The sequence below is a fragment of the Rhamphochromis longiceps genome, linkage group LG7, assembly GCF_057381845.1.
Source record: "Rhamphochromis longiceps isolate RC_006_pf linkage group LG7, R_longiceps_female_GT1.1, whole genome shotgun sequence".
NCBI lineage: Eukaryota > Metazoa > Chordata > Actinopteri > Cichliformes > Cichlidae > Rhamphochromis > Rhamphochromis longiceps.
The window spans coordinates 35,995,729-36,018,982 of NC_140563.1; the positions used below are offsets into that span (position 1 = coordinate 35,995,729).

General features: G+C 39.6%; 2 protein-coding genes across 2 annotated transcripts in view; both read right to left on the reverse strand.

Moving 5' to 3' along the window:
* arrdc1b (arrestin domain containing 1b) overlaps window positions 1-8,236 on the reverse strand; it is a 46,902-nt gene extending 38,666 nt beyond the window's left edge. Inside the window, exon 1 of the mRNA XM_085413516.1 lies at window positions 8,044-8,236. Within this exon, the coding sequence (XP_085269642.1) occupies window positions 8,044-8,161 (118 nt within the window). The 5' untranslated portion in view covers window positions 8,162-8,236. The remainder of the gene's footprint in view (window positions 1-8,043) is intronic.
* Window positions 8,237-14,304: 6,068 nt separating this feature from the next.
* Window positions 14,305-21,672, reverse strand: LOC146665762 (glutamine synthetase-like). Its single transcript, XM_085413517.1, has 7 exons — window positions 21,385-21,672; window positions 20,246-20,420; window positions 17,905-18,066; window positions 17,677-17,823; window positions 16,930-17,057; window positions 15,566-15,765; window positions 14,305-14,876 (listed from the first exon to the last, which is right to left on the reverse strand). The coding sequence occupies exons 2-7, from the start codon at window positions 20,412-20,414 to the stop codon at window positions 14,573-14,575; spliced, it is 1,110 nt and encodes a 369-aa protein (XP_085269643.1). The 5' UTR covers window positions 20,415-20,420; window positions 21,385-21,672; the 3' UTR covers window positions 14,305-14,572.
* Window positions 21,673-23,254: the final 1,582 nt, after the last annotated feature.

A 23,254-nucleotide genomic window follows, 5' to 3' on the forward strand; every position in this document is an offset into this window, starting at 1 on the left:
AGATGTATTAACAACCCTGCTTTTCTTCAGAGATAAGAGTCATAAAGCATGTGGAAATGTTACAGCTGCCTAGCAACACAAAGAACTCTAGAGAAAACCTGCTTCAAATTTTTAATTTGAATAAGTAACTGGCTAAGAAGAAAACTACTGGAAACAACAAGCAATCTGTCATCCTCAACACTTGGCTTGAACTCGAGAAAACGTACAACCACTGCAACCAATGAATCCAATCCAACTTTAATTATTGAGCACTTTAAAAACAACACGGTTGACCAAAAAATTGTGATAAAAGTTAAAAACTATACATTAAACAGACAAAGAAAGTTAAATAACAATAAAATAAATAAATAATAATGACTACCAGCTAACTCTGGTACTACTCCTAAAACTCCTTGGAAAAAAGGTGTGTTTTTAAAAATGATTGAAAAAACTCAAGTGTTGGTGCCAACCTAATATGGAGGGGCTGCTTATTCCGTAATTTGAGGGACACAACAGTGAACAGCAAAATGAAAACAAACAAACCAACAAAAAAATTCCATAATTTGCAAAAAACAACTATTCTGGTTCAGATTCTAATAAATCCACACACCCTGAGAAACAATAATACCTTTTCAGACTGTTCTCTTAGAGTAGAGGTATCAACATGAGGCAAGTCAGAAGACTCAGGCCGAGTCACGGGTGTCATTATGTACCAGCACTGACGATAGCTGTCATATTTAAAAATAATTTAATTTAATAATTTAATAATAATAAAGTTAACTGCATTAAAATTGCACATAAAATCATAACTAATCCATGTTTAGGGTTACAGACTCACTCTGAATTTCATTCAGCCCTTTCATTTTTCAGAGACTACACTGCTAAAGCAATAGAGCTGTTCGATATAACGATATATATCGGATGACGATATAAAAACGTCTATCGTTTCATTTTACGCTACCGTTTGTTTCATGGTGTCGCAAAATAAACTGTTTACGGCAATATTTTTTCATTATTTCTTAAAGTTCTCTCTTTCTCTTATATTTAATATAACCACACTACAGACAGACAAGCACTTGTTTTTATGCGTTGTCGTTAGCAACAACAATGTTAAAACCACCGCGTGTCTGCTTGTTTATTTTCCACATAAACCTTTCACAATAAAGCTCAAGATCCTGTTGAGACTTTTCAAAATAAACTGAATCACGTGAAAGAGTATGCAGATTATTTACGGATGAGAAGCAAGAAAGAGCCGCCACGTGCTAAAAAATAAACCTTAGACTCAAACGTTAGAACAGGCTTTTCCCTGCAGCATGCCGTGTAATAAATACAAAGAAAACGGCGGCCGTTACAACTTATGTCTAAAAATATATAGTTTCATGCATCAGTTAAAACACTCGACTCCAGCTACATGACGCGCCGCTGGAAACACTTCACGTAAGTCGAGCTGCCCGAGATTCACAGAATTTACAGAGAATGTTACATTTTTGTGATTTAAATCGTTATCGGACGATAGATGTCTTAATATCGGGATATGAGATTTTGGTCATATCGCACAGCCCTATAAAGCAAGATGCTCGCTAAAAGCTTTCACCTTTCTTCTGTTGTTACTTCTCTTCCAATCCAGTAAACCAGACTGAGTCACTCACACAGGTGCAGGTAGACTGGTGTTATTATGCAGACTGCTGAGGAATTATTGTAATTACCGCTTTGTTTTCTGTAGTCACTGTAGTCTGATGCATTTTTGGAATTAAAACAGATATACTGAGACTGACGTCTGGGTCACAGGCAGGAGGAGAAACCCAAATTAGAGAAATGAGAAAAGCCTTGCCACTAACTAAACAGTACAAAATGTATAAAAATTGATATAGTGAAAAATTCATAGTGCCTTTTATTGCATGGAGTTTAAGATATAAGAGTTTACCTGCGTCACCTGATCTTTCACTGAAATCAAAAACCCACTGAAGACTCTGTGACTCCTTCACGCCCCATGGCTTTTCTTTCCCTTAAATTTTCTTAATAAATTCACAGCCAAACGGTTTGATGCTCTATGTACAAGTGAAGACACGCCCAGGATGGAACAAACATGGCTGTAAAACCGAAAGCAATGCCAGGAAAAAAAAAAAAAAGAAAAAGCAGAATTAATCATCTAAGTGTGAGATTGAATGAGTGAAGGAGTGGAACATTTGCTGGCTGTGCAAAAAAGCAGCAGAAATTGCAAACAAAAAAAACGTCACCATGTGATCAACAAAACCACAGTTCTTACAAACAGGATAAAACATGAGTGTGCAAGTGCTTGTGTGTGTGTTCTTGTGGGTACACCATGTGGCGTGCTTTGTTTACACAAAGCCAATGGTTTGTATTACCGCAGATGATGGTTGGGTTACAGTGAATGTTTGCTCTCCTGCTTTGTTGGAAGCTAAGTTAACATCCACTAATGTCATCTGAGAAACAAAAGAACGACACAGTTTTACATCTGATTGCTCTCAAGTGACTTCTGTGAAATGACTAACTTCCTGATTCACAGTTTCTGTTCATTCTTGCTGTCATGCAACTTTACATTTTATTTTCCAGTGTTTGATTGAGTCCCACATGAGATAAGATGTACTTGCAAGCTATGAAATACAGCAACATTTCATAAACCATGCTGCCAAGATCTATAACTTACTCTCTGTTATGGCTGCACGATTAATCGTTAGAAAATCGCGATCTCAATTCATACTTATGTGCGATCTCATTTCCAAATGACAACTATTTAAAAAAAAAAAAAAAAGACGATGACGATTGTATTGTACGCATTTTGATCCGGGACGTACTCTGCATGAAAACAAGCGCTCACTCTTCCTGCTCAACAAATGACAAGGGCGGAGCCTTATACCACGTGATACAGAAGCTGTGCCGTGTGATGCTAAAATTAGCAGGGAAAAAACAACGGAGAGCACTTAAGGGATGACGAGAAAGTGACAGGAGAAAATCCGTCCCGGTTAACCACCCAAACATCAATAACGGGAACCTTATACAGCGCTTCCCTACTCCCGAACTCCCGCAGGCACAAAGAAATTACGGAGGCTATCACTTATCACCTGACCAAAGATATGGCTCCCATCAACACTGTGCAAAACGAGGGATTTAGGAAAATGATCAACACCCTAGACAAACGCTACACAGTGCCGTCCCGCAACTATTTTTCTATTGTTGCACTACATTTTTCGGCAACAACAAAGTGTGAGACATTTGTTGTTTTTAATGTTTATTTATTGTTTTTATGTTCAGTCTCAACTGTTACAAAGTTGATGTGCAGTTAATAAGTGCAATAAATATTTATACTGGAAAAGAGAATCGTGAGAGAATCGTGATCTCAATTCTAAGCCAAAAAAATCGTGATTCTCATTTTATGCAAAATCGTGCAGCCCTACTCTCTGTTCTCAGACTCAACAACAGAATATACAGTGTACTTTAGTTTGAAATACAAGATTAAATAAATACATAAATAAATATCTTACAACAATCGCACCAGCAATTGTGAATGTGTGCTGTTGTAAATACTTAGCTAAAAAGTAACTTGACAATTTTCAACAGGCTTTATAAAATGAGATCCGGTCATTCAGAAACCAGGCTTTACTTCAAACCACAAAGACTGTCCCTTTCCTTTAATATCCCAGGCCCTGCTTTACAGAAGCCAAGGTCAATCCTGTCCAAAAAAACAGTGACCTTGGAATTAGCCTGGGAAGGAAATGAGACCTGACAGCTGTAGGTATTTTCCCATCAGAACAATATGTACTAACACCACCCTGTTCCCAGGTCTTCCAGTAATGGGGAGATAATGAAAAGCAGCACTGGGCTTTCAACCAATCCTAAAAGCCCAAACAAGCTTGAGCCAACGTGACATGATGGTCTAAAGATAAAGGTCTCTTTTCCAGTCTCCATTCAGAAGTACATGACAAAAGTAGTGGTGGGTTGCTGGCTTTGAGCTGCCATCACTCTTCTCAGCCTCAAAACAAGCGCGGTCTGACTCAAACTAACTGCAGTCACACTCGGGCAGATTGATGAAGGTCTGCAAGAAAATGTAGTCTCATTCAATGTAGCAATAGGGGACTCAACTCCTCTGGCTGCCACCTGGCTGAACTTTGGTCATATGAACATGTCCAAAGGCTTGGTATGAACCAAGGCTGCTCAATTTCTGTTTCAAATCTTTGAGGTTCTAGATGGACTCTGACGTCCCACTGACTCAGTTTTAATGCTGTCTTAAAGCAGCAAAGTCATTTTGAAGATGGCAGCTGACTGTGAGTAGTCACAAACCGGGTCCCTGTTTTCAAAATAACCACGATGACACCTCAAGTTCACTGCGCACAGTCGCAATAATTTTGGTTGTGATGCCATCGTCTTCCTTAATGCATTAGACCCCACCGTTTTCAAATAAATCACTAACAACTAAAAAAATGATCAAAGCTAAATTTTAGTTAAATAGCAATCAGTATGACAAATTCTATCTCATATTTCCTTTATCTGCAAAACTCAAATACATTCATGTGGTAGCTTCATACCCTTTCAAATTCAATAGGTAGGTTTCAACTGGGCAGGAGTGTTAAGTTCAACATTATGTGTAAAAAATGTGTACAAGCGGCTATTTCATGCATTTCCATCCACACATTCATGATTCTGCTATTACAACTGTCTACCTGAGCATCCTAATCAATGGAAACCATTAGACAGTGTTTCTATCATCAATAATTGAGTGAGGCTAAGAATTTGGCCTCAGCAATATCCAGCACTCTAGAAAGCTTGTATTTGTCTATTATAACCCCTCAGTGTTATTTCACATCACTGCTCGGTAACAGTACACACCAGATTCACAGTGCAATTTCAATTTAAGTCTTACAAATGGCTCACAAGGGTCATACAGTGCCAGCATCTACTGGGTGTATGTAATGGATAGTATGAGCAGTGTATTGGCCCAGAAAACATAAAATCAAAACTTTATTGATATAATGCACACAGCATAAATACAGGTCACACAATCCAGCTCTGACAAACAAGCCTGCTGTTTTTCTAGTGCAAAATTTCTCAGGAAGGATTCTTCCTTGAATGGGCGTTGTTGATGTTTGAGGCAGGAAACAGCAGTGGTCATGAGCACTGAAGTGAAGAGAAAATCAACAGATGACTGAAGAGAAGCAATATCATAGTGTTTTCAACTGCTGCATTAGTACACAAACAACAGAGACCAAATATTTGACTCACTTGCTTAGTTTAGCAATGAGGATAAAAACTTTTCAAGTAAAAAAGGTTTGCTGTTTTCTTGTTTGGATCCTTGTGTATATTTTTATTTGGGTGAAACTGTCAGAAGAAAAGGTCCCAGGAGTAAACCCAATCTTAATCTGCACCATTACTGCAATTACATGTAACGCATGTGGAAATGGGGGAAACTATCATCCACATCAGACATCCTTAATCAGATAAGTGCAGATAATGGATTAGACAGAGAACAGAATCTGAGCGACCAGACGACACAAGATTTACAGTAATGAAGCCAAATGGCTCAGTTCTATTCTCTCCTCGGGAACGATACCCAAAACAGGAAATTGTCACCCCCAAACAAACCACACACTTCAGCTTAATTCAAGTCATCTGACTGATGCAATGATCAGCAGGCTCTATTGAGAGGGCATGATGTCACTGGACACATAATGCAGACTCAGCATTTACAGTACATTAGCAGTGCTCGCTGAAAGCCCAAGATGGAGAAGAGTCTTCTCAGCTGGAGCACTTTTGCTAAGAGATCAGTGGAGGAGCCAGTTTAAGGGGCTTAAGTAAGATAAAAAAAAAAGCTCCTGAAACGTCCCATGCTACAAACAGATATAAACAGTCACAGCAGATCGTACACATTTTTTTAATTTGCAGTGAAAAAAATGAAAATGAAGATGTTGGAAAAAGTAAATGCATTTTTCTGAGTGCAGATAACTGAAAACACACTGTGGTCTCGCACTTTGCTAAGAAAACTACAGGGAGATGAAACCAGATTGACAGACCACCACATCAAACACCTGTCTGCATGCTCTTCTTAGCACCGAGGACTCTTATTGAGCTTTTCGCTTGCCTCGGAGAAACTCTCCTACTGTCTGCATGCTTCAAGGACAGCCTACATCCAGCCAGCAGAGCAGGGTTTAATTTGGGGAACGACAGCCGGTGTCAGATAGAGACGAGCTGCCGCTGTTACACCTTACAGTGTAACAAAGCTCAATGGGAGCTTTTGACCTCTGCTGCAAACCCATCTGCTTGAGGTCATTCTGTGCATTATGGCAAATTAATCTCACTATGTCAGGTGTAAGGGGTGACTGTGGAATGAACAGAAAGACAGGAGGCTGACCTGGAGGTGGCAGTTGAAGATGCTAAGATTTTCACTGGGAGTGAGCAGAAGGGAAAGGATTAGAAATTACTACATCAGAGCGACTGCTCAGGCTGAGCAGAGGTAAGGCTGGGATAGCGTAGACATGTGGGGAGGAGTAATATTCATCAACAAAGGATGATGAATATAGAGCTGCCAGGCAGGAAGAAAAGGAAAAGACCACAGAGAAGATGCAGGGATGTAGTGAAGGAGGGATAGTATGACAGAGGATGCAAGGAGTAGGGTGAGATGGAGGCAGGTGGAGCAGCCAAAAGAAGAAGAAGAAGAAGGTGCACAACATGCAGGAAATGTGGCCAAATAACTTTACAAGAATTTAAATTGATTTCAATTTCATTTCAATTTCACTGGATTTGTCTAGGATCTCATACCCGATGCATTTTTGCCTTTCCTGTGCGGTCCTTGTGGATGCTGTGCAAAGGAAACCGGGTCCGATGCACTCTTTGCACCTAAAGGCGTCCCATGGTGAGGGGAGATCAGGTTACCCTTGCTAGACAGACTTTCCAGTCAAAATTTAAAAAAAAAAAAAAAAAAAAAAAAAAAAAGGCCACCTCACCAAGGCTCAACTCCCTGCCAGAAAACCATGGGTTCCTCACTTCCTCCATCTCTCCCCATCTTTTACAGGTAAGATTAATTTGAATAATATTTAGGTTAAGCAGCTGCATTATGTTTGTGGAATTAATGAATAATCGAGATTATACTGATCATGGCGATGGATAAACTTATGAATTTTTGCTATTTGCAATTCAAATGTTCGGCCTGTAGTGCTATTTGCCCTCCCTCCTTGTTTTGGTGCGACTTTCCGAGTTCTAGCCTGCAGACACGCGAGGCTCCGCACATCAAACCAGTGTAGATCAGTGGATAAACTGCACTGCAGGCTATTTAAACTTTGTAAAATACAAGACGCAAGGGGACATATTCCCAGAGTTTCACCCTGTCAATTAACATACCACTGTGCAGGGACACCCACTGTAAGAAGAGCTTTCAGTCAAGATGATGACTGCTCTTCCTTATCTGGGAAGATTACCCTCGAGGATCTCTTTACACACAATGGATTCTTTGTGTCTTTCCAGGAGCTGCTTCCCACTTAGCCCACTTTATTCCCATTATTAACAGTTTCTTCAAGTTTGTCTAAATTAATAAACATTTCCAAATCGTTTCTATTTGACGCTTGTATACTGAAAATGCTCCCAGATGACTAACACCTGATGTTCTGCCTTTTTTTTTTTTGGGGGGGGGGGGGGATTTCTGTCAAATTCGAGGGTTCTTCAAAAACAAAACACAAGGAAGCAACATGTTGCAACAAGCAGGATGTGTGCTTTAAACGGCCTGATAAGAGTACCAAACAGCTGAGCTGGCACAGACAACAACAGCGGCGGTGGCTGCTGGTGTCGTGTGGGAAACGCTCGGTCCACTCCCAGAACAGCGGCACAAAATCCCCAATACATGTCCGACGCGACCGCACAGTGTGGTGCCTTGAACAGACGAAAAAGAAAAGCCACAGCTGCGCGGTGCTCTGCTCTCCCCCACGTCCACCATCACCGAGGAAAAGTTTATGTACACCAAGCCTACATGCGCGCCTCGCTGAGCCTGACTGAGAGAGGCACGCTGGGAGGAAGAAACGCTCCTCTCCGTCTTCTGGGTTTCGCTGACGGACAGCTTACCTTTGAAATGCAGCGACTCGGTGGTTCGTATCTTCACCGTCCCGCTTATAGACTCCCCCGGACCGTAAACCACCTTGTTGTTGGTAAAAGTAATATCAAATTCCTGAAGCTTTCCCATGGCTCTGCTCCTCACTACTCCGCTACTTCCTCAGCTCTGCGTATCTCTGATGCTGCGCTCTCACCTGCTGCCGCGAGCTCCCTCCTCCCCACCTTCCTCACTCGCACGCCCGTGACGTCACGTTGACCTTTGATAACAGATGCGCTCATGTGTGGTTTAAGAGAAGATGATTGTTTGATATTGTAAATAAATGACCAGACTTATTTTTTATTTATTTATAATATCAACTATAGACAATAAAGCAGGAACCTTCAGGGCTGTGAAGTTCCAATAACTGCAGTTCCTTTACTGGCCACTAGAGGCTACAAATGTGAGTCAATTTCCCATGTAACAAATGCCCAACTTTACAGCATTACAAAGCATGTTTTCAGCACTGTGTTTTGACTATTGCCCCCTGCTAAGAATTGTACAGTGAGCAAATTCATTTATAACTCATGAATCAGGTCACTGGAGCAGCTTGATGTGTTTGCTAGGCCACCTCCACTATCTCGCGTCACTGAGCTGGACCTCTTGACCATGCATGCGGTGTTGGTGTCTTTTGGAGGATTTTAAAACACTTTTTTGGGTCAAATATTCTTGGACACAGATCATCCAGGTAGTTTCTCCTCTGGTTTTCTTGCCTCAAAGTTGTTGTTTTTTTAATTTTTGAATAGTATTAATTAGTATGGTTGTGCTTGTGCTTGTGCGTCATTCACAAGGGCAAGAATGGTGAGAATAAATGGATGTCACAAAACAGCCACGAGCATTCATATTCATTACAGGCCTGATAGTTGAGTGAGGCACGATAGTTCCCATTGAATATCCAACACTGTCTTTGTTTGAGTTATCATTCCTAATTAAATGTAACACTGGTATTAACCCCCTAATCTATCTGCTTTTTAACTAAATGTTAATTTTTATTTATTTTAAAGTTTACTTATTTATATCTGTGTTCACCCATATCCACCCAATTTATGTTCCCAAACTAATTATTTATTTATTTATTCATATAAGGTCTACTAATTAAAAATGTGTTAAAGCATCAGTATATTGCCTTTGGTTAATTAGTGACAGAATTAAAAGAAATGCCGTTTTTTGCAGGTAAATGATGATGCAGTGTAGATTTGTGTTTTCTCTTTAAATCTTGACACTTCCACAATGAATAAAAGTATAGTATCATTATTGTAAACAGTATTTTGTAGGTGAAAAATCTGAGGAAACGTTGCAAACAAAACATTTAAAAAATCTGTTTTGTTTTTTGTTCTTTGTTTTTAAATTTTCTTTGTTTTGTTTTGTTGTCTCCCTGAATGGCCCTTTAGGGATTTAACAACACTTGCAAGTGTTTTATCCTGCTGGATAAAAATGAAAATTACCACTTGTGCAAATGACATTCTACCTGCTGGGTTGTTTAAAAATGCTCTCTCTGCCATTGGCCCCTCTATTGTAGAGATATGCAATGCCTCACTTTTAACAGGTGTGGTCCCTACGTTCTGTAAGCATGCTGTTGTTGAGCCGATATTAAAAAAGAGCAGTTTGGATCCAACTCAGCTTAAGAATTATAGGCCTATCTCCAAGCTCCCATTATTGTCGAAAATTCTGGAAAAAGTAGTTGCAGATCAGCTTACCGCTTTTTTAGAAAAACATGACATTTATGACAAATTTCAGTCGGGTTTCCGTAAAAGTCACTCAACAGAAACCGCATTACTTAATAATAATGGATTGGATTTATATAGCGCTTTTCAAGGCACCCAAAGCGCTTTACCATACCACTATTCATTCACTCTCACATTCACACACACTGGTGGAGGCAGCTACAGTTGTAGCCACAGCTGCCCTGGGGCAGACTGACAGAAGCGAGGCTGCCATATCGCGCCATCGGCCCCTCTGGCCAACACCAGTAGGCAAGTAGGGTAAAGTGTCTTGCCCAAGGACACAACGACCAGGACAGAGAGCCCAGGGATCGAACCGGCGACCTTCCGGTTACAGATGCGATTCCCAACCCCCTGAGCCACGGTCGCCCTGTTAAAGTCTCTAGTGACATTATGATGTCAGCTGACTCCGGAGCATCCTCCATCATGGTTTTGTTGGAGTTGACATCTGCCTTTGACACCATTGACCATACCATCCTGATTAACAGGCTCCGGGATGTAGTCGGTGTGTCCGGTCTGGCTTTGAAGTGGTTTCAGTCGTACCTCTCCAACAGATCTTTTAGTGTTTTTGCAAATCAGTTTATGTCACATTCTAAGGATCTGACTTGTGGGGTACGGCAGGGTTCAGTTCTGGGTCCTATTCTTTTTCTTTTGTACATGTTACCTCTAGGACTTATAATTAGGCAGTTCCCTGAGGTGTCTTATCACTTCTATGCTGATGATATTCTGCTCTATTGCTCTTTTAAGCCGATGGAAGTCCTGTCCTCTTTAATTAAATGTTTAGCTTCCATTGAACAGTGGCTCGGGGACAACTATTTACAGTTGAACTCTGAGAAGAACATTAATTATTGCCCCCGACAACCAGATATCTCTAATCAAACAGCATCTTGGTTCTCTTGGCTCAGCTGTTCACCCGAGCCTCAGGTGTGATCTTTGATTCTGTCATGTCCCTAGAACAACACTCTCGCCAGTCAATTAGGAACTGCCTTTTTCAGCTAAGAAACATCTGGGGACTGTGAACTTTGCTATCTAAATCTGAGTTAGAAATGGTTATTCATGCTTTTATTTAATCTCGCTTAGATTATTGTAACAGTCTTTATCTTTGTTTGAGCAAAAGGAATCAGTTAGTCCAGAATGCTGCTGCAAGGCTTTTAACTAAGACACGAAAACGAGAGCACATTACACCAGTGTTATGTTCATTACACTGGCTTCCAGTACATTTTAGAATTCATTTTAAAATCTTGGTACTGACTTTTAAAGCTTTGAATTGTGATGCCCCTGCCTACATTTCTGATCTTTTAGAACCCCACGCTCCCTCTCGCAGCCTGAGATCATCTAATCAAAGGCTGTTGGTAGTCCCACAAACTTGTTTTAAGACCAGAGGAGATAGATCTTTCAGAGCGGTGGCCCGCAGGTTGTGGAATGCTCTCCCTCCATTTTTATGTTGCCTTGATTGTATTTATTCTTTTAAAAAGCAGCTTAAGACTCTTAAGGCTTTTAATTAGATTTGTATGTTTGATTATTGATGTATTTTATGTATTTCTGTTTTTACATTATTGTGAAGTACTTTGTGGTTTTTATCCTGTGAAAGGTGCTATGTAAATAAATTGATTTGATTTGTTGTTGTTGTGTGAACCATCTTCTAGAGATAACTGCTAGAATACCTCTATGAATGAAAGAAAGCTGAAAATGTCTGTATGGTACTTTCCAGAAAGGAGGTTGCATCACAGTGTCTGAGAAATTTCCAAAGAAGAGCTGCATTCCTGAACTTCGCATGTACTGAAGTACACCACAACACAAAAGAAAGCTGCTGGGGCTCTCTTATTTGTGCTTCCTGCCTGAATCAGTGTGCGGCAGTAATATGAGTGAATAGTCATTTGGGCATACGCAACAAGTAGACAGAGGCTACATGTGAAAAAATATAAGGTTTCTGGAAAGTCTTTGGCCCAAGAAGAACAAATCATCCAATTTGAACAAAATAGTTCACTGACACTGACAACACACTCCTCAAAATTTGCATAATTTTGATTTGGTTTCTTTCCCTATAACAAAGTTGAAACGCACAAAACCCAAGAGGAGAATTAGCATGAATTCAAATTAAAACCCTCCCCACTGCTCGCACAGTTTCTGTTTCAGTGCATACTTCCTCTCTCTGAGACGGTACTTCCCATCCCTGACTATACTTCCTGTCTCATTGTGTAGCTTCAGTGATGTGATTAGAGCTGTATATGTAAATGTTTTGATCGCGTTTGTGTATAAAAGGCTCACAGATAAGACCGTCTGTACTGTATACACAGTTTTTTTCAAGAGGCTTAATGTGTTGCATTTACCACAACAGAAAAAATATCGTTCCTCTTCCTCTACAGTCATGCTTGTTGGGTTAATTGGTGAACTTAAATTGGTCAGAAGTGTGGATGTGAGAGTTCGTGGTTGTCTGTCTCTCTGTGTGAGTCTTGTGATAGATCTGTCGCCACTATATCAAGCCTGTTACCTAACCTGACCTTACAGTTAATACACTTTTAAGAATGAAAATTAGGTTGAGCTTGTTGCTAGTTGGTCATTTAATGCCAGATTCATGCCTCAAATACCTCGAGAAATATACATATTTTCTAAATGAAATTATTTGCTGAGTTATTCACTTATGTATTTATTTATTTATATTTTTAAATTTGGCTGTTTTAATCCTCCATACACACAGGCTGGTTTTATGCTCAGTAAAAGAAAAGTGTTCCCATGACAACAGACAAAACACCATAGTTGCCAAGTTACTGCCTGTATCCATGGAAATCTGTTATGTGGTGGCATCTAATATAGTTCAAAGAATCTCATTGTTTCTTCTTCTTGTTCTCAGTTTCACCTTGTTTGTTTACTCATGTTGCAAAAACAGCTTGGATCGTGAATCATTTTGACGGTGCCAGGCCGCAAATGAGGCGATTGCATGTCTGTAAGTAACATGATAGGATGTTAACACCATATGTTAGGTACGCCCAGCATCACCTGAGATGGATCCATGTGGGTGTAACTCACCATGTGCCTGCAAAGATCGTGGTTCCCCCTATTTTGTGGTTAAATCCTTAAATATTTTAAAAACCACACCACTCTTATCCCTTTATAAAGAGCCAGCTAACAAGTCTCCGTAACACGTTGACCTCTGACTGGGTAAATTACAGGTTTTGATTTGCTGAATAAGATGCGGGTAATGAAAATTACTCCAATAGCTCCATCTGGTGGACAAGTGCAAAAAGCTTCAACATCTGGTTTATTATTTTAAGATTACTATTTTTCTGTGATTCTGCTAACACAGATCAGACTTATTGCCTTAACTATAGTGCTGTGCAAAGGTCTTGAAGGATCCCTCATTACTTTATATTTTGCTTGGAAAATTGGAGATAGGAGCAGTGATTTGTTCAATCATATGCAAACATAAATGGAAATACAACTCTCTTAGGCAAGATTTCTTGTAATTTCTTAAACCAGTCTTCAGGAATAGCTCTCCAGGCTTCTTGAAGCACTTTCTAAAGCTGTTTGTTGGAATATGGCTGCATTGTGTTTCATTTTCTGTTGAGATGATCCCACAGTGTATCAATAATGTTTAGGCCCAGGCTCTGGGGTGGCAGTTTTTTGCTTCAATTTTCATAAATCAAAATTTCACAGTACTGGCAGTAAAGTTTTATTTAGTGTTTACTTTGGGAAGTGTTTAATTGGCTATTGTAGTAAACAGAGGACGAGTGTCCCTGCATCTTTTTGCCTTTGTTAACTTGCTTGGTCTGATCCTGAAGCATGTCAGCTCCCCCACTGGAGATATGCTTGGCCTGTGATTTCACATGCAGCCAGGCAGTGTATATGCTTTGTCAGTTCCACTCGTCAGTGGAATGACAGAGGCTGTGCTCAACAAACCCGTCTTTATAGCAACCGGTCCCTTTCGCAGTAGCTTATCTACATGAAAACCACATAACACAACACATCGAGCAAAACTATCAAAGGCTTCTGGGTCCCACACCACTTATTTGTGGAGAGATCAGGTTGGCAGAATGTACTTTGGCTAGTTTGTAAGTGTTTGGAAGGAGGAACTGCTATTTCAGATTTGTATGGTTACCAAGATGGTTGCCCCAAGCCACCTTAAGTAGAGAGAAATCAGATGTCTTACCAGTGGTAAAGCAAGATAGGGCAAGCTTGGAGATCCCATATGAGCCCAAAAGTAGCAGCTGCATCACGTTGATACTTGAAATAGGTATGCTATCAGGATGAAGGAGTGGTATCTCTGGCAGTAAGTGGGTAAAGTGGCAGTACAGCCAGCCTGTTCCACTGGAGGCAAAACTGGATAAGAGTAAGGCAAAGCCAGACTGGATGATACATATGATGCCAGCTGAGGTTTAGGCACTCAGCAAGAGTGCTAACAACAAATTCACTAATATGTAAGGACATTTCTACAACAGTCATACCAATGACAAGTGAAGTATATGGAGACTTTCTGACATAAATAGATAAGAAGGCAATCATAGCACCATTATCTTTATTTCATTCCTCAGCGGTTACAGATGGAGCACAAGTTTAAAGTAGCAGTTATTAATAGTTTAGGGAGCATAGTGAGCAGTAATCGTTTGCAGCAGTATAGAGGCTCAGAGGAAAAACACATCTACTTCCAGGCTTCTTCATCTTGTAGTGAATCCTTTTACTCCAGTTCAAGTTAACTCACAGACAGGTCTGTGTTGCTTTATACATTTTATATATATTATCTATATTATACAAATTATATAATTTTAAAAAAGGCAGCACTTTTCTACTACTTGGCTCCTTTTTCTTCTTCCAATAGGCAGGTTATGGCGATGGCCTTCGTCACTGCATACGGGTCACAGTTTGCTGCGGGACGGCGGTCCTCAAAGTACCCTTTCTTCTCTTGCCCCACCTGCCGTGGGATGCGGATGCTGGCACCTCGATTGGCCACTCCAGCAGAGAAGTCGTGGATGCTGGAGGTTTCGTGGAGACCTGTGAGGCGCCTGATGTTGTCCTTGCCTTCATGAGGGTCGTACACACGAATGTGCTCAGGGTGCTTTTTCCCCAGCTTATCGATAGCCTTCTCAATGTACCTGCCATCAAAGAAACATGTATTTTTACTGAAGTTTCCATTTATTACTATGTTTGAGAAGGCAGTATGTTGAGCATCAGTGAACAGTTGTTTAAGCATGATTAGTAAAGATTAAGACAGCATCACTCTTTTCTTCATATTTGCTTCTAAGAGGACATTATTGTAATTTTTAAATACAGGTCTTGAGCAACAGTTTTCCAGGTTTTCTGAAGGTCTTTCAAAGTTTTGCTCTGGATATTGACTGCTTTTTAAAACCATTTTATAGTCAAGTCCTTGTATTTGATCGTTTTCAGAGAATGTTTTTTTTTGTTTTTTTGTTAAGCCACTGAAGACTTTTATCTATGAATCTCACTTAAGGGAATAACTTATTTACACTACAACTTAGGAAAGAACCAATTTAAAATTGTATCTTTGGGTAATTTGTTACTAGCAGTCAGTCACTTAAAAACACACATAATTTCTTCCCGTTTCTTGAATCAAATTTATTGCATACATAGAGTATCCAATAAAGTATCTGGTGAGGGGATATAGTGCTGCATTTTATTTAATTTAAAGAAATACTTAAAATAAAAAATAATAAGAAAATACAAGCTGTTTTTAAGCTTTTCAAATGTGCCACTGGTCCTCCTTTTTGTAGTACAATGAAGAGCTTTTGTATGTGTATCTTTTGAAAGTCTGGAGTTTACTTACTGCAGTCCTCCTCCTTCCCTCATCTCCTTGGTGCTGACATTTGTGTGGCAACCAGTCCCGTTCCAGTTGCCCTTCATGGGTTTGGGGTCCAGAGTTGCTACAACCCCGAAATCTTCACAGACACGGTGCAAAAGGAAACGTGAGACCCACAAATGGTCCCCCATCTCGATGCCCTCACAGGGGCCCACCTGGTATTCCCACTGAAGCCAGAGAAAAAGAAAGATGCAGAGACAAGAGGGAAATGTTCGAGGTGAAAACATTAACACTGTTAATAAATGATACGTTTAGCTAACTGCAATTTGATAGTTTTTTTTGACTGTTAGAAAACAAAGAAATTATAATGAGTAACATTTGCTAATGGCCTAGTATTTGCTTGGAAATCACTTGTGAATTATATTTATGTTTCATATTTATCTGTGTATTAAATTTCAGTTTTTTGAGCTCAGTGTTTTCTGCGTCATTGAGCTCATTTTTCTCTGAAGAATTTTGTTTTGTAATGTTGTTTTTTATATTTTTTTAGGTAGGTTGTTTTGAATGTTTTGGCTGCTGTACCAGAGTATTTCCCCAGGTTCTGGGATAAATAGCTTGTCTCATAAATATGTCATATGTTTGTAATATATAACAATATTTAGTCATCGTATTGTATCAAATTAACATTGTCTGAATTAACTGTAAAGTCATAACTAATGTTTGTATGTGGTCATTAAATACTGTTGAGCCATCCACTTTATTTGGACAGCTAATAAATTGTAAATAAAGTTGTAGCTGACTTTATAGTCACTATAACCTATACTTGTTTTAAATTGCATTTCAGTAGGGAGGTTGTGCTGTTTTGCCTTTTGTTACTTTCTCTTTTGCTATCATTTTATTTTCTGTTTTAAACTAGCTGGTTAAGTTCAGGAATTGTGGTTCAAGTTTGGGGTGAGACTGTTTTCTTTATTGTGTGGCATCACTGGACTGTAGCAGCGTGAGTATTTCATAGAAAGCCATGTTATGCGTGGTATGTTGGGGAGGTGTACCCATCTACCCATCTCAATGTCACAAAACTTATCTCGTCGACGCAAAAAGAAAAATGCAATGGAAACAAAAGAAATGTGATGCAACCTTTTCTGGGTGTTATAAAAACGAAACAAGAAGCTAAAAATCCAACTGGCAGAAATCCAAAGCAGGAGAACTAGAAGATAAGAATAGTTTTTAATTATTTCATGTTTTTCTGAATAAAACTCAAGATCGCAGAAAAGTTAATGGCATAAAGAAACACAAAATACATTGTAACCAGTGATTAATAAATATTACATACATTTAATTAGCTATGTTTATTATAAAGTGCTACTGCCATGTATTGGAGTAGTACTTTCACTTACCTGAGATGGCATAACTTCAGCATTAGTACCGCAGATTTTGATCCCAGCATAGAGGCAGGCCTTGTAGTGGCACTCCACAATGTCCCTTCCATAAGCACTGTTGGCCCCCACCCCACAGTAGTAAGGACCTGAGGACACATGATGACACAAATGAAAAACCACAATATCAAGATACACTGTATGAAAACTGTACGACGGCTATAAACATTTAGGTTCTGAGCCTATAAAAAGTGCATTTGTGATGCTTGTTTTCAGACAAAAATTACAAACATTTACAATATGAAGTGTCTGAGAAATGATTTGTCTACTTCTTTTCTAACTTTACAGAAATCCTTTGTATAGCACTGACCACTGTGCTAACTTGAATAAAATAATGATAACATGTGGGAAAGAGAAGTGTGGTGCTCAGAGAATCTGAATGGATTTACAAGCTCCTTAAGAATGTGAAAGCCTTTGTTAAAGTTTAGAAACGTATCAGCTGTGCTAGTCTACTTTTGGTTTTGTTCCTTTTGTCTGATTTCATACCCTGTCATTCTTGGAAAGTGTCTGTTTTGTTTCTGAGAAATTCTGTCATTACCTCTGCTTCTCTGACTTTAAATGTAAATGTGTATCATTTTGTGGGATATTGCTTCACTCCACACTCTCCGTGACCCAGATAATAGCACAAGGATTTACCACAAGCTGGCAATGGGGTTGTCACTGCAGTATTTGTATAAAAAACAGTAAAAAAAATGACAGCTCGGTTACCTTGGGGTGCTGGGAATCCATTTGGAGGCCAGCTAAATGGATGTCCATCTGTTCCCAGAAGTGTGTACTCCTGTTCCATACCGAACCAAATATGGTGCTCTTTGACCTTTTCCATCACTTTGTTGCAACTTGCTCTGTGGTTAGTTTCTAAAATAAAAGTCAGAGCAGTCTATTATTATGATCTTAGACGATGTTAAGGGTAAAAAGCATGGACTGAAAAAAATGTACCAGCAGGTAAACGGTTGTACTTCAGGACCTCACAGAGAACCAGTTTATTGGGGTCAAGGTTGAATGGATCCCTGAACATGCAGACCGGGATGAGGTACATGTCACTGTTGGAGCCTTCGGCCTGGTAGGTGCTTGAGCCATCAAAGTTCCACTCAGGTATTTCTAAAAATAGAGACTTCTTATTACTCCTCTGATTAGGCGTCAGTGTTCACATTCTTTTTTAAAGTGAAACCTGATTAACTTGATAACTACGTTAATAGAGATGTCATGGAAAATTCCCATTCATACTATCTGCTTGGTGAGATCTGGCCCTGTTACTAAAAGTAGACACAAATAAATGTAACAGGACAATGGGGAAAAAAGACAAACACAAAAGAGCACAATTACAGTCAAATGTGCCAAAGTTCTCTGGTAGCGAAGACAAATTAAGAAAAGACAGCGAGCACACTAACTTCTCAAGCTTAGACACACCTGGAATATTCTATTTAATAATAAATCAGTTAGATTTCAGTGAGTTTCCACAGTGGATTTACTTCTTTCAGTTTATTTTTTTCATTTGAAAATGTTTAGCTTTTATTTAGTTCTTTTAAGTTTCTGTCATGGCTGTGTGAAGGCAGGAAGGAATCCCAAAAGCAGGACTCACAGAGGCAGACGTAAACTCAAAACACTCAGCTTTATTGCTGGATAACAACAGAACAGAAAACTAACTAAACTGAGAATACAAAACAAACTAAACAGGCAGGCGAGCTAGCAAAAGGAACACACAGTGTAAATTTAGCAGGGGAAGACGCAGATACTAAACAGGACTGAGAGGAAACAGCTGGGAGACATGGCTGACACTGAGACAGGGAGAGCACAAAACTGAACGCACTGACATAAGACATAGACCTTCAAAGTAAAACAGGAAGTACATGACAGACACAGAGATCCAGACTAGACAGTGAGCTTAACACACTCATGAGCAGACATAATAACATCAAGGACAGACGGAACACAGATACGTGGGACCAGGGCAGGCACAGAACAGAAACCTAACAAATGGCAAATCATAATGAAAGACATAACCAGAATAAACAAGAACATAACATATTATGAAGAAACAAAACACTGAGTCCTCAGACATGACAGTTTTAGTGTTACTTTCAGTTTTTTTTTTTTTTTTTTTTTTTTTTTTTTTTTTTAAATGACATCAGAAACAGCAGTATGCGACATTACGTGATGGCAGAGCTTCAGTTCATCCTTTGTCATTTTTTTTTTTTTTTTTTTAATAAATAGGACAGGGGGAATGAATGAGAGAGAGAGGGGGAGAGAAAAAAAGAAAACCAAAGGGGAGAAGAGACGGTGAGAAGGGGGGGGAAGAGAGACAAAAAAAAAAAAAAACTCCTGGGTCACCTGTATGGAGAAAAAAAAAAAAACAAACAAACAAACAAACAGAGGAGACAGCAAACAACAAAGAGCAACATAATAATAGAGAAAACAAAGCACCATCACAATAAACTAGCTAGTCATAGATATCAGTATTTACTAAGTAATAAACAATATTGTGCAGCACGCAAGATAGACAGCGCACAGTGTGCTTTGAGGCAGCAGCCAAGAAAGCTTTAGTCCGCGTCTGTGAATACCCATGTGTGCATACCTGTGTGGATCAGCATGCTTGCATTCCAAAGGTTTCTCCATGTAATGATCTGCTAGGGAGTGTGGGGGGGCCTCAGCCCCGTCCTCCAGGGTGTGAAGCGGGTATGGAGGAGATCAAAACTCCAGACATCCAGAGGCCCCCAGAACACAAAAGACCATGGAAGACCAACAGAGGGGCAGCCGCGCCACTGTTCCAGTAAGAGCTGAGGAGAGTCCCAGATGAGGGCTCACTCAGCAGCCGCGGAGCAGAAGCCAGGGGGGGTTGCAGTGACGCGCCCGTGAGCTCCGCCGGCCCCCAGCTGCGCCTGAGTGACCGAGCCCTAGGCCGAGAGGCCGGGGGCACCCCACCTCCAAAGGGGGCCCGAGCGAGCCCCAGGCCCCAGGCCCCGACAAGCGGCCGCCAAGGAGTGAGCCGGTGTGTACCCGGACGCCCACCCCCAGACACTTTCAGTTTTTTTAATTAATATTGTATGAATGGGCATGTGCCAGGTGCACCCCCATAATGTTTTGAAAGCAGTTGGCTCACAGTCTTGTAGACATTCAGAGTCTCAATAAACACGTCAATCAAAGCCTCATCGGGCAGGTTGTAATAACAAATTGAAAGGGTAGAAAAGCTGCCCTTCACTATAAAGCTAATTAAACATTAAGTTTTAGACTAAGTGCCTCTCACCCCAAAAGGTTAGAGCTTATTAAAAATGCCATTCACCTTCTATGCTTTTTGGTTCTGTGTCTAGAGTTCTCGTCTTGTTCCGAAGTGTCTCTCCAGTGCCATCAATCCAGATGTAGGTGACCTGGCATTTCTGTCCTTGAGGCAGGCTCATGTACTGCTGCCGCACAGTTTTGTTGAGATGAGAGCTGGATGACACTGATGCCATTTTCACCTTCAATTGCAAAAGTGGATAATTACAGTAACAGATGGCATTTTTTGACTTTATGGCACCTTCAATTTCCATGTTGTGCTTTTTTTTCTTCCCATAACAAACCTACAACTATAAGGTTTTTTCAAAGTTATTAAAATGAACCAGCGGCATTACTTCACTTGTCAAGTCTCACAAGATTAATTTTCCACATCTAGTTATAGTTCCACATGAGTTTGACACTCCTGATTTCTAGCAATCAGTTTCAGAATGTAAATATAGTGCTATAAGGTATTTAACCAGACACCAAGAAGATAAACATCCAGGGCTTGAAACACATTCACAGACAACCTCTGAGAAATAAAAGAAAACTTAAAGTATTTGAAAATAATATAACGTAATCAGTGATGCACATAAGCATATGGTATCTAACCCTAAACAGGAAATTGGACATTATTTCACTTATATGCTACTCATAAGTAGGTCAAACACATTTGAACTTTATCTAATGTATTACAGTTATAATTTGACTAAACTGACTTTTATATATATATTTTAGGTTCTGTCAGTGCTGCATTCGTCAACAGATAAAGTTGTTGATGTAGAGTGAGTAGTCTTAACAATTTCATATACAAGTAGCTGCTTTGTTTTAATTTACCTTCATTCCTTTTGTTTCCCTACATTTATTTGTATGATGTTAATTACATTTATTGATGTTTTATTACATTCTTGTCTTGTAACTTTTAATCAAATATGTCTTAATAAAGTTTTTAGTAACTATTTGTGATAAAAAAAATGTTTCATTGTTATACTTTCAGATACTAACAGGGCAACTTTAAACATGAAAATTAAGAAAAAAGTAAGATCAATCTCTTCCCTTTTTTAGTTATATCTTAATATCTTAATAACTGGAAAACAGTGGCATACCATTCTCAAATTTAAATGAAGCAAATTAAACAAACAAAAACAAAGAATTATTTGAACTTACTCTTTTACAGTCGGTTCTTCAGGTGAAGAAGTGTCTAGCTTCCGAGTCAAGTTTGAGAATGAGGTGCCTAAACCTGTTTGTGGTATTTAGCCAGAACGCAAGCTAGGCTGCTGATGTCACCTGTTACGTCCTGACGTAATATGGCATTTAAATACTTTGTGTGGGGTTGTCCATGTAAGCAGCAAACACATACAAGAAAAAAACACATACACTATAATGTTTTGATCAGTCCACAACAAATCCTGCAAGACTGTAAGCGCCTTCAGTACAATCTTTGACAGTATTCCTGCTTCTCTTCTATGGAGAAACAAACCAAATGGTAAACATATTACATTTATACTGTACACACCTCATGTACAAAGCACTGACCTATAAGATCCAAGTATGTGCCCCTATCCAGCCAAACGAAAACAGTGCACAGGTATAGCTCAGGGTATCACAAACTCCCATGGAAAACAGTAACAAACACCCACCTGATGAAAGGCCATCTGCTGATAGTGACTGACTGCTGTTTGCTGAGCTGAGGGTCTTGCAGCTCACTGAACACAATTAGAGACCAGAAGCTGCTGCTGGCTTCAGTTTCCGTCAGGTTGGCTGTTCTGAGATCAGGCAGAGGGGCAGAAATTCAGCAACTCTAACAGAAAAAGAATTAGTCACATGGGATCCATTGAGGATGTATTGAAGTGTGTGAGATGTAGATGCAGAACAGGCCAAGAGCATAAATAAGAAAAGAGATTGTAGGGCTCACCAGCCACAAGCAAGCAAATTGCTCAGTTGGCATTATTGTAAGACAACGTTTACTTTACTTGATATTGGGTCTGAAAAAGTAGCACTTGTCTCTGATATTTGATGACTACAGCAACCTATTGCTCTGATATTCTTCCTTGTATAGAGAAGACCACTTGTTACTGAAATACAAACAAAACCACATTTTAGAAAACAAAATACTGGTGGACACCAGTAGATGCACCTGTGGTATAAATATGAAAATCCTAGGTGATTTTCAGAAATTGACCTTAACCTTGAGGTTGAGGTTACAAAGTAAGTCTAAAGGAAATGCATTTTATAGATATGTCTTTTCAGTCAAATTAAAAACAAGTTTAAGGAGGGATTACCACATTACCTTAATGAGACGATCTCATTACTGTGAGCCATCTGCCTTCACTGTGTTGTGTTTGTGTTGTAATATGTAGTGTGAACTGAAAAACATCATTAATACAACATTAATATCACCATATTAATGTAGCACAATAATTCTGATATAAACAAAACTAACCCCTCCCAAAACAAACAAACAAACAAACAAACAAAAACAAACAACTAGATTGCTAAATGGACTACTATGGATGGATTACTACAAGCCTCATTTGTTACGTCTGGCGCGGCAGACGTGTGGAGTTCGAGAGTAGGACCCAAGATGCAACTTTTGACGAGAGTGAGCTTTATTTTATAAGGTGGGTGAAAACAAACAGCAAGGCGAGAATAAAACCTAAACCAGAAAAACTAACAAAATAAACCTGAAACCAAAAACAGACATGCAGGGATACACAGAGCAAAAACATAAGCCGGCGAGCGATCACGCAGACAAACCAGCAAAGCGCACACAAAAACACAGGGCTTTAATACACACAGGGCAATCAGAGAATGGGAAACAGGAGGGGGACACGGCTGGCATTAATTGAACATAACAAGACAAGGGGAAGCGAAACTAGAAACACTGACAAAAGAAACAGACCTTCAAAATAAAACAGGAACTCACACATGCAAAGACACAGACTAAGAAACACGGACTTTACACAGAGGAATACACAGGCAGAAATGACTAAACACTAAACTGAGGAAGAACAGAACCGAAAACCAAAGAGCAAGA